Here is a 12,355-nt window from a genome sequence, read left to right on the forward strand (position 1 = left end):
TTAGAGTTGGGTCTGTCACACCAGGCTTGAAGGAAAGATATAGTTGAGTGTCGTCTGCATAGCAGTGGTATGTCAGGCCATGTTTTTGGATTAGTTTTCCCAGCGGTAACATGTAAATCGTGAAAAGCAGGGGAGAGAGGATTGAGCCCTGGGGCACCCCATACCTAAGTGATACAGGGGTGGACAGGAAGGGCCCCGTAGACACTTTTTGGGTTCTGCCACTCAAGAAGGATTGGAACCACTGAAGAACTATGCCATCAATGCCGCAGTATTCCTGTAGCCTGTTTATCAAGATGTCATGGTCAACTGTATCAAAGGCTGCAGAAAGGTCTAGCAGTATGAGGATGGAGCACTCTCCTCTGTCTCTTGCCATGAGAAGGTGGTTGCATATTTGGATGAGGGCCGTTTCAGTGCTGTGGTGTTTCCTGAAGCCAGACTGGAATGGGTCATAACTGTTGTTTTGTAGGATTTTGGCTTCTAGCTGGAGGTAAACAGCTTTTTCAATTAGCTTGCCCAGAAAGGGAAGGTTAGAGACAGGTCTGTAGCTGGTCATTGCATCTGGGTCCAGGGAGGGTTTTTTGAGGAGAGGCCTGATGATTGCTTCCTTCAGTAAATCTTCATCTCCATAAAGCTTTTCAGCAGATGGAAGCATGAAGTGCTCCAAAATCTCCTGATAGCTAGCTGCATTGACCCTGTCCTTGATAAAACACAGTGGACCAACACCAGCAGCTGACATGGCACCCCAGACCATCACTGACTGTGCGTACTTGACACTGGACTTCAGGCATTTTGGCATTTCCCTCTCCCCAGTCTTCCTCCAGACTCTGGCACCTTGATTTCCGAATGACATGCAAAAGTTGCTTTCATCTGAAAAAATTACTTTGGACCACTGAGCAACAGTCCAGTGCTGCTTCTCTGTAGCCAAGGTCAGGCACTTCTGCCGCTGTTTCTGGTTCAAAAGTGGCTTGACCTGGGGAATGCGGCACCTGTAGCCCATTTCCTGCACACGCCTGTACACGGTGGCTCTGGATGTTTCTACTCCAGACTCAGTCCACTGCTTCCGCAGGTCCCCCAAGGTCTGGAATCGGTCCTTCTCCCCAATCTTCCTCAGGGTCCGGTCACCTCTTCTCGTTGTGCAGCGTTTTCTGCCACACTTTTTCCTTCCCACAGACTTCCCACTGAGGTGCCTTGATACAGCACTCTGGGAACAGCCTATTCGTTCAGAAATGTCTTTCTGTGTCTTACCCTCTTGCTTGAGGGTGCCAATGATGGCCTTCTGGACAGCAATCAGGTCGGCAGTCTTACCCATAATTGCAGTTTTGAGTAATGAACCAGGCTGGGAGTTTTTAACAGCCACAGGAATCTTTTGCAGGTGTTTAGAGTTAATTAGTTGATTCAGATGATTAGGTTAATAGCTCGTTTAGAGAACCTTTTCATGATATGCTAATTATTTGAGTTAGGAAATTTGGGTTTTCATGAGCTGTATGCCAAAATCATCAATATTAAAACAATAAAAGGCTTGAACTACTTCAGTTGTGTGTAAAGAATCTAAAATATATGAAAGTCTAATGTTTATCAGTACATTACAGAAAATAATGAACTTTATCACAATATGCTAATTTTTTTGAAAAGGACCTGTATTGTATTCTTGTCACTAACTGTCCCTCAGAGGAGCGCACAATCTAGTCCCTACCATAGTCATATGTCTATATCATGTAGTGCATGTATCGTAGTCTAGGGACAATTTTAGGGGGAAGCCAATTAACTTATCTGTATGTTTTTGGGATGTCAGAGGACACCATAGTGCCCGGAGGAAACCCACGCAGACACGGGGAGAACATACAAACTCCTTGCAGAGGTTGAACTGGCTGGGATTTGAACCGAGGACCCAGCGCTGCAAGGCAAGAGCGCGCTAACCACTACGCCACTGTGCTGCCCCTAAAAACTTGCAACAACTTGCAACGGGGCCCAGAGCTCCTTCGCTAGGCCACTAGTCCGTGCACTCCTGCCTTATCCTTGAAGGCACCTCTCCTCTGTGACCCGAAACATGTTACTTCACAATGATGTATGCCAGGTCACACAGGAAAGGCGCCACTCAGAGGATGAAGGTGGGAATGCACGGACTTATGGAGGAACGCAACAGCCTGGACAGGTGAGTTGCTGTACTGCTGAAAACTCTGCATGAAAGCACAACATTGGGTGGAGATCTGGGGGGTCCTGGGGGGTGAATTTGCAAGGGTGACCACTTACCGGGGAGGGGGGTTTAGGGGCCCCAGGTTAATGTTTCCCCAGGACCCCATTGTGACTATGATTGGCCCTGCACACTTGCCCTTCTTCGGATTGTGATAGCGAATAGGAAATCTCAAATCGCAGCAATGCTAATGAAGTCTTATTCATTTTTGTCTCCTTCTGGAAAGATACTTTGATCAGAGAGAGGTTCATTATCCCTCCATAGATAGACTGAATTACAAACGCTGTCTGATGGAGGACCAGCACTACAAACCGAGACGTCTGAGGTCTCCACGGCGATGGAGAAAGTGACATTTAAGTGACATATATAGACAGATAGACGCGTGTGTGTCGCTAAGCGGCGGAGCCTTGGCATTGGGAAATCGGTCCATTGTGTGAGTGTGTAAGGCTTGGACATACAGCGCACCTCCATCCCTCCTACTCTGCAGGGGTTCCGCATAGCCAGTAATAGCCTTCCTTGGCTAATCCCAGCACATCGCTGGGAGGAGCAGGTCTGGGAGGGTGCCATGTGGTTAGTGTTCAGCTCAGTAGATTTCCTCGCTCTCCTTTCTGTCTGCACACGGATAAGTGGCTGCTGATGTTACATTCTTTCCTCTCTACTCTGAATCAGGACTATCTTGGCTTGTTGAGATCATAAAGGCAGACACCCAACCACCACCACCACCAACCCTTCCCTGGACATCTATTTTCTCCAGACAAAGACCAGGAAAAGTGACAGAAGACCTGGCACAGGAGAAGAACATTAGGCAGAGGAAACTTGGTTCTTGAGCTGACACATGGAGGTAATTACTTTGCCTGCATTCCAGGCTATGTGATTGCTTCTCCCCACCATGCAGGGCAATTTTTTACCACCCCTGTGAAGAAGCCAATGCTCAGCTCAGCTCTGCCCCAACTCACCAGCAGTCCACCACAAATTCCTCTGGACTTTTGAACAAAGATGCGAAGGCTCCTCAGCTGCTTCCTGGGTGAGTTTCTGGTTTTCTTTATTATTTTCTGGCTTTTTCTTTGTTCTGTGACAGACAAATAACTTGTTCCTCTGCCGAAAAAGGCTGGAGGCAGCTGTGGTTACCTGTTGGCTATTTTATAAGAAAGAGGAGGAGGGGGGGGGGGACCTTTGGTGGACTCCGGCTTTAGGAGAACATTTCTGAATATTCTCAGTCATTTTCTGTCTCCTCCATTGAGATGTAAATGGTGGCTTTCTTTGTAAAGGTCAATGCCAGCTGTATGTATCTGGAATAAATAGACACATAAAGAGGACAGGGTGGTGGTGGCGTGGAAGTTGATGGTCATGGCATTTCTGTGACTTGATAACCATAGCATTTCTGTGAGGTTCTCGGGGAAGACTGAGCTTGGAGGAGAAGGGGCTGCTCACAAGTCTTATTCAGGTTAATAGAAAAGCCTATTGTTTCCCTGGAACAGGCGCCTCCAGCCTCACATATTGGAAACAGATGTGCTGGAGAGGAGGCTGGCGGAGGAGGGAGGGAGGCAGGGAGGGAGGGATGGATGGATGGAGAGAAGGAAAAGTGTTTGTAAAAAAAAAAGGGAAGGAGGACAATGAAACTGAGCTGGCCAGAGGATCTCAGCGGACAGGAACACAAAGGATGGAGATGATGAGGGCTCAACCTCAAGGATTCCACTCTGAACCTTCCTCCCTTTCAGGGATAATGACAGAAGGGGGATTTTAGGTGACAATGAAACATGGGCAGCCTCTAGGAGTCACGCCTGGAGGTCACTGGATGGCTGCTTCTCCAATTTGTCCCATTTTTAAAAACATGACCCAGAGGGAGGGAGGGAGGGGGGCTCAGGTGGTGGTCACACTGGAGGGTGACATGCCGGTATGGATAGAAGGAGAAGGTGACCATCTGCAGGGTGTCAGGTCTCACATCCATGGACAAGCTGGTCCCCCAGGATAGAGGCACCACACCGGCGACACATCTGTAGTATGGCATTCGGGGGGGAGCAGGAGAGAGAAGAGCGTGAATGGTGCCTTCCATTGTGGAGAGGAGATGAATGAGCGAGACACTCAGGCTGATGTCACCACCACCAGCAGGAATACATCAGCTATACGGATGGCAGGCATTGTGTGCCCATGTGCCACTCATCAGCAGTGCTGGGGGATGGGGCTGACATCACCCACAATATTGATCAGAGGTGCTGCAAATAAATAACAACAACAGCAAAAAACAAGGGATTCTTCTATGAAAGGAAAACTGATGTGAAAAAAAGTCAGATACTTACCTATGGAGAGCGGAGCAGGAAAGAAGGGTGCAGGAGCCCGTGCGGAAAAAAGGGCGCTGCCGTAGGCGCCCAATATAAATATAATATAAATATAAAAGCTGTGATTTGCGCCAGACAAGGGAAATTTGGGTGCCCGGAATCGCCCGATGAAAATCGCAGGTGCCGAGGCTTGCCGATAGGCAAAATCGTTTGCATAACATAGCGACAATTGCCGCAAATCGTGGCTTTGTGGCGGGGAGGTAGGTTAAGGTTGCAGGGGGAGGGGTAAAGCGGGCCTGGACTCAGAACTTCTCTGTTCTAAAAGATAAGCAACAGCATAACAACCTTTAAAGAAAAACATTTCTTTGTTACAACTGGTACAAATCCTGCAATGAATCTTCAGTGTGTCTACGGAAACAGACATAGGGTTAACATCCTGTGTTTACAAATTAGCTGTTTTGCCGAGGCAACCTAGATTCCTGAGTTTACACACTGCGAGATCAAATTACTGTTGTGATTACACAGATGAGGGGGAAATAGACAGTCTAAACTCTCTAAATACATACAGAGTGCATTTCTCTCTGTTTTCCTTCTGTCCTGTGCAAGAGTTCAGGTCCACTTCAAAGGTTAGGGTTAGGCATTGGTAGAGGGAGGTCTTAAGTTTAGGCATCAGCAGGGGGAGGTCTTAGGGTTAGGGATCAGTGGAGGGAGGTCTTAGGGTTAGGTATAGGTAGAGGGAGGTCTTAGGGTTAGGGATCAGTGGAGGGAGGTCTTAGGGTTAGGTATAGGTAGAGGGAGGTCTTAGGGTTAGGGATCAGTGGAGGGAGGTCTTAGGGCTACGCATAGCATAGGTAGAGGTAGGTCTTAGGGTTAGGAATCGGTATAGGAGGTCTTAGGGCTAGGTATAGGTAGGTCTTAGGGTTAGGCATCAGTGGAGGGAGGTCTTAGGGTTAGGCATCAGTGGAGGGAGGTCTTAGGGTTAGGCATCAGTGGAGGGAGGTCTTAGGGTTAGGCATCGGTAGAGGGAGGTCTTAGGGTTAGGCATCAGTGGAGGGAGGTCTTAGGGTTAGGCATCAGTGGAGGGAGGTCTTAGGGATAGGCATTGGTAGAGGGGGGTTAGGAATCGGTATAGGAGGTCTTAGGGTTGGGTTTCGGTAGAGGGAGGGGTTAGGTTTAGGCATCAATAGAGGGATGTCTTAGTGTTAGGCATCGTTAAAGGGAGGTCTTATGGTTAGGCATTGGTGGAGGGAGGTCTAAGGCTTAGGCATCGGTAGAGGGAGGTCTTGGGGTTAGGCATCGGTAGAAGGAGGTCTTAGGGTTAGACATCGGTAGAGGGAGGTCTTAGGGTTAGACATCGGTAGAGGGAGGTCTTAGGGTTAGGCATCGGTAGAGGGAGGTCTTATGGTTAGGCGGAGGGAGGTCTAAGGCTTAGGCATCGGTAGAGGGAGGTCTTGGGGTTAGGCAGCGGTTGAGGGAGGTCTTGGGGTTAGGCAGCGGTTGAGGGAGGTCTTAGGGTTAGGCATCAGAAGAGGGAGGGTTCTGTGTGAAAGTAGGGTTAGGTTAAGACATAGTAAAATATTGGTTAAGATTACAGACATTTTACTATTGCCACTTCAGTAGTAGAATTTTGGTAAGACGGTTAGTTCCGTACTGAGCAGGCGTGAGCGCTCCTGAAGATGTGTAGCTCTGTACTGAGCAGGCGTGAGCATGCTGGAGTTAGCGCCTACACATGCGCAGTACGGAGCCGCCTGTCTTCGGGAGCACTCAGAGACACAAGCGCTTCGGATGTCTTAATAGCGCTCCTGGAGGTGACAAATCTGAACGGGGGTGACAGCCCTGGAACCAGGACACCTAGGCAGGAACAGGAAGGCTCTTTAGGATCCAGAGCCTTCCCTCGGCATAGATGATTATCTTCCCCGGTAAGCGGCTCAGTGACGTCAGCGGTGGACCTTCTGCGCATGCGCAGACCCCGGCTGACGTCAGTCAGACTGAGTCCGACTGAGCCGCGTACCGGGAGCTGATGGCGGCTGAACGGGAGATCGCAGGAGGACGGCGAGGGACACATCCATGCTTATGGGCCTGGAGGAAACCCCAGGTAAGTAAAAAAAAAGGCAGGAAGACTCAGCTCTGAGTCCCTTTAAAGGACGTCTGAACTAAGAGGGACATGGAGGCTGCCATATTTATTTCCTTTTAAGCAATACCAGTTGCCTGGCAGCCCTGCTGATCTATTTGGCTGCAGTAGTGTCTAAATAACACCAGGAACAAGCATGCAGCTAATCTTGTCAGATCTGATAATAATGTCAGAAACATCTGATCTGCTGCATGCTTGTTCAGGGGCTATGGCTAAAAGTATAAGAGGCAGAGGATCAGCAGGAAAGCCGGGCAACTGGTATTAGTTAAAAGGAAATAAATATAGCAGCATATACCTCTCACTTCAGGTTCCCTTTAAAAATGTCAAGTTTGACTTTTTGTGTTGAAGTTTGTGTTGAAAATAAAATAGGGAGGAGGCAGCACCGAGTTCTGATGGAAGTGAAGAGAGCCTAGATAAAAATACACGTAGTGTAGTTCCACCCCCAAAGCAATACACAACGTATACAAAAGTCCAAGCAAAAGAAAAGGGTTTTTAAAGGAACAATTTTACTCTTTGTTCTTCAAATCACAAATCTTCCAGGCTGCGGATATAAGGTGTAGACATAATTCAAAAGTCCAGCACGGATTCATGCTTTCACTTGACTTATTCACAGATTGCGGTTTGGCATTTCTCCTATGACCTGCACATGATATTTATGTACACTGTGTGCCTCTGAGGAAGCGGCTTTTAGCCGCGAAACACGTGTCAGGCAGTATTTTTGTGAAATGGACTTCTGAATTATATCTATACCTTATATCAGCAACCTGGAAGATTTGCAGAGTAAAGAGTAAATTTGGTTCTTTAAAACCCCCTCTTGTTTTGCTTAGACTTTTGTATACCGTACATTGTCTGATGGAAGTTAGCTGGAAATCACAAAGTCTTGGCTGTATTTTGTTTTCATTGCTTGGTGACTTGAGGGCTTCTGTTTATCAAGCAGGGTGCCAGCAGAGTGGTGAGGCTGTCACTTTGTATTTATGTGGGGTACAAACACTGCCCATTACTGGTAATCACTGCTTTCCCCGGACCCAGAGGGGCAGCTGTGGGCGGCTCTGCTGTCTGCTCCGCTCTCCCTGACATGTGACCAGGTAAAGCTCCCCCTCCTGACAGGATGTATGGTATGCTCCGGAGCCTTGGTGTTGGCTGTTAGTAAAGGCAATCTATTACAATGTAACTATGCATATTTGATGAGAGTTTATGATTTATTTACTGGCTGGCAGCAATGTATACAAGGCTTTACAAGGCTGGTATGTGGAGCGTAGTGGGGGCGCCTCTCGTTAACCCCGGGGAGAATTGATTTTCCTCCCACCCAACCTGCTTCCAGGTTAAGCACTAATGGATGTGTTCAGTAAAGTATACAGCTGGCATGTCCAGAGTCGCGGCCCAACAAGCCTTTTCTGGTGGCCCACAAACAGGGCAGGAGCTACCATAGGAAAAAATGGGCAATTGCCCCAGGGCCCCAGAGCCTGTAGGGCCCCCAAGATGTCCCTCCCCATCTTAACTGTTGCTCCCCAGGGACTCTGCAGAGTCTTTGGCAGAGTAGCGTCTCATCTGTGCTGGTGGGCAGGTGAGACACTACACTGACATAGACACTGCAGAGGACCTAGGGAGCACAGTTAAGTTGGGAGGTGTTTGGGGGGAGGGTCAGCAGCCAGCTCAGGGGCCCAGGAGGGAAATTTGGCTGCGACTAAAGGCCTCTAATGACGCTTTTTGGTCGGGGGGGGGGTGTTGGGGGGCCCCCAGGCTAATTTTACCCTAGGGCCCAAATGTTGCTTGAACCGGCCCTGCCCACAAAGCTCACTACAGTTGTTAATTCATTGCCAGGCCATAACTGTGGTGTCGCATGTAGGAGCCACCTTATGTTCCTGCTCTGTCCCCCCTTTGCTGGTCTGTAGGTTATCAGCCACCACTGTAGCTGTAACAGCCACTGATTAGCAGCCACCACTGTAGCAGTAACAGCCACTGATTAGCAGCCACCACTGTAGCTGTAACAGCCACTGATTAGTAGCCTAATCTGGCAACTGTTGCTGAACTCAGAACTTCCTCTCTGCTCTAAAAGATAACCTTTAAAGAAAAACATTTCTTTGTTACAGCTGATACCATACCTGCAATACACCTGCACTGTGTCTACTTCCTGCTTTCGTGGAAGCAGACATAGGGTTACCATCCTGTGTTTACAAAGTGATGGATGCAAAAAACCGGGCACCATGGCCCGGTTGATTGATTCCTGGGCTAATGATCCGCGGCCGGGAGCGCGCATGCACGAGCGCGATCGGCCTTCGGGAGCGTGCGGGAGCGCACATGACCTTCTGGACGTAGCTTCTACGTCCAGAAGGCTTAAATGGTTAGTAAATGAAAGCCCATCCCCCATCTGGAAACACCATCTAAAGGCATAGTAACCAGAGTGCTCGAATGTTATTATTTTTATTATTGGTTTATATAGCACCATCATCTTCCATGGTGCTGAGCAGAGTAAGGTTTGGTTCAGATGAGCGCTGAACCGGCGTTGAATGACGTTAAACTACACTCTTTGATTAAAGAGGAACTCCATTGAAAATAATGTAATAAAAAAAGGGCTTAATTTTTACAATAATTATGTATAAATGATTTAGTCAGTGTTTGTCCATTGTAAAATCTTTCCTCTCCCAGATTCACATTCTGACATGTATTACATGGTGACATTGTTACTGTGGGCAGGTTATGTAGCTGTTTCTAGCTGCTCTGGCTGTTACAGACAGCTGTAAACAGCCATTTCCTGTTTGTGAACATTGTTACATTGTGGCAGTTTGCCCAGAGTACCACGGTACTCAGAGCTTCTTGTGGGAGGGGTTTCACCACAATATCAGTCATACAGCGCCCCCTGATGGTCTGTTTGTGAAATGCAATAGATTTGTCATGTAAAAGGGGGTATTAGCTACTGATTGGGATAAAGTTAAATTCTTGGTCGGAGTTTCTCTTTAAGCTCTGTTTATTCAAATGAATGCACAGCCATCAGTACGATCATTTACCATCGCTTGTGCCATGCTTAATCTCGTCATTTCCCACTGTTGTTGCTACATGTAGCGTCCAGGATCAGCTGCCCACAGCGCTTCCATGTCCCCCTGCAGGGAGCAAAACGCAACACATTTGGCAAACAAGCATCACCAAAGATTGCCAAATGCTGTTCTGTTTGTCAGCAGGACAGCATCTGATCGAGATGTCGGGCTGCTGGTTCAGGAGGGGGCGGGGGTGTTTGGGCATATCTGGCCACTATAGTGGGGGGAAGAGGGGGGCATCTGGCCACTATACGGAAGAAAGGAGGCATATCTGGCTACTGTACAAGACTTCTCATGTGCTTCACCCCTCCTCTGGAATCCCCTGCCACATCACAACTGTTATACCACAACTTACACAAAACTCACTTTTTCCAGCACGCATACGCTCTGCCTTGGGCCATTCCCCCTTTGACCTCTGGCCAAGTTGTCAAACTAGATAGCGCAAAAACACACTGCCTCTAAGTATGAATATTGTATAATATTCCACCTTTTGTTTCCCCCTTATTTCTTTAGATTGTAAGCTCACAAGGACAGGGCTCTCACCCTTTTGTGTCTTGGAATATGTTACATATTTTATTACTTTTGTCACTGTAATTGCCAATTCTGTATTTTGTATATTGGTGTATATCATTGTCTGTATTATTATGCAGCCCATGTTCGATTCTTACTTTGTACAGCGCCACGGAATATGTTGGCCCTTTATACATCAATGATAATAATAATAATAATATACTAGGGGAAGGGGGATTAGAGGGCACATCTGACTTTTTTACTGGGAGGGGGGCTGCCTAATTCTGTATTGGGGTACATCCAGCTATTGTACTGGGGAGGGAGCCATTACTGGCGGTAGATTTGCTTCCTTTACTGGCGGGCACACATCCCGGGGGGAGGTGCTCTTTGGAAACTCCGCCTCTAGTGCTGGAAAATCTTGTCCCAGCCCCGGTTTTATAGAATAGTTTTATGTTCACTTTCCTTACTGTCTGACTTCATAACTTGGAGATATATTTTTTTAGCAGATTGAAACGGGAACTAAATGGTAAAATGTAACATTGGCTAGCTCTAAGGGCTAGTGCACACCAAAAATCGCTAGCGTAATCGCAAACGAAATGCGTTTTTAGGAGCAATTTTTCTAAGTGATTCCAGGGATGTGCCTAGCGATTTTTTTAGTTATGCCTAGCGATTTTCTACTTGTGCCTGGCGATTTTGGAGCATTTTGGTGTAGATTTTTTAATTTTTTTGTACTGTTTGAGCTGGAAGTGAACAGCTTTTGCAAAAATAAGCTTGGAAAATCGTTCCGTTCTAGCGTTTTTTAGAGCGATTTTCCACTTTTCCTATACTAAACATTGAGCCTGAATCGACTCCAAAAAGCTGCAAGACCCGCGTGTGATCCATTCCATACAAATACATTAGCCAAGCGCTTTTTTGAAACGCTTGTGTCTTAAAAAGCGCTCAGAAGCACCCTAGGTGTGCACCAGGCCTACGTTTAGCAGATATCTTCCACAATTCATCCACAAACATAAAATTCACCAATTTCTAAATACGCAAATGTCAGAACGCAACTACACTAATCATGGGAGGGGAATATTTTGGGAGAAGCTTTCTAGGAGGGGCTGGACTTTATCAGTGGATGTTGAAGGGGTGTGTGATTTGTAAATAATGTTTCCATGGAGATTGTACAGGAAATCAGGAGGGAAAAAAACCCCTCTGGGAGGTCCATGTCTATACAGTCAAGCTATGTATATTGATTTGTTATATACGTGTTACATGCTCCATTACCAGTGATGTGTGCAGGGCGGGTGGCGGTGTGAGGCTGTTATCCTATAAAATATGAATGTAATATAAATCAGTAAATAGTAACAGGAAGAATGCAAAGCATGTAATTATTGCAGCACTTCTGTGAGATATACTGTATATATATAAGAGAAATGTCATCATACAAGTCCAACATCCACCCCTTAGAACCAATATTCACCCTTTTCTAAAAGACCCCTAAAAGAGAGACACACGATAAGGATGAGCACATTTAAAGGCGCTCTGAGGAAAAATGGGTGTGAAATAACGATAATGGAATACCAATAATTTTACTTTTCTACCATCATCCACTGTACACTTATGGCCCGTACTCACGGGCTGCAGAAGTGGCCTGTCGCCAGCACACGTGAGCGTGCTAGCGACAGGCCGGCGACAGCTTCTCTCCAGGTCCCTCCGCGTACACACGCGGAAGAGGGACCAGCGGCGAGACGGAAGCTGTCGCCGACGTTCCTCCTCCCCCCGCCGGAAGCTTCATTCACCTCTATGGAGGTTGCTGTCGCTAGTCCGCGTACTCACGCGGACTAGCGACAGTTGCGGCGGAGGTGCGGCGGCGACTGTTGCCATGCGATTGAAACTTTCAATCGCATGGCGACAAGAGCGGCGGGGCGACAGTTCGGGGTGCGCGCGCGTGCGACAGCCCATACTCACGGGCGACCTGTCGCCGCAACACGCGCGCGCCGCGTGTTGAGGCGACAAAAGTCCCTCGTGAGTATGGGCCATAAGGCTCGCTCCACACTTGTCAGGTTGCAGATCGGAATGCGTTTTAAACTGATCAGTTTTTCTAAATGTTGTGCTTTTGCAGCATACGTTTCCAGTCCTTTTAAACATGTATGTCAAAAACATGTCCTTCCTTTCTGTGTGTTTCTATTGGATAAAGAGGTCAGCAGAGATGACGCTGAGGGGAGGAGCAGGC

At 47.6% G+C, this 12,355-nt stretch overlaps 1 protein-coding gene across 2 annotated transcripts in view; it reads left to right on the forward strand.

The window, feature by feature from the left end:
- The first annotated feature begins 2,811 nt into the window (after positions 1-2,811).
- Positions 2,812-12,355, forward strand: part of CLMP (CXADR like membrane protein) — a 172,077-nt gene continuing 162,533 nt past the window's right edge. For both annotated transcript variants that reach the window (XR_011021910.1, XM_068238830.1), the window contains exon 1: positions 2,812-3,215. Coding sequence is in view for 1 of the 2 variants with exons in the window: in XM_068238830.1 (XP_068094931.1) it covers positions 3,188-3,215 (28 nt within the window). In the remaining variant the exon portion in view is untranslated. The remainder of the gene's footprint in view (positions 3,216-12,355) is intronic.

The sequence above is a fragment of the Hyperolius riggenbachi genome, chromosome 6 (assembly GCF_040937935.1).
Source record: "Hyperolius riggenbachi isolate aHypRig1 chromosome 6, aHypRig1.pri, whole genome shotgun sequence".
NCBI classification, from domain to species: Eukaryota; Metazoa; Chordata; class Amphibia; order Anura; family Hyperoliidae; genus Hyperolius; species Hyperolius riggenbachi.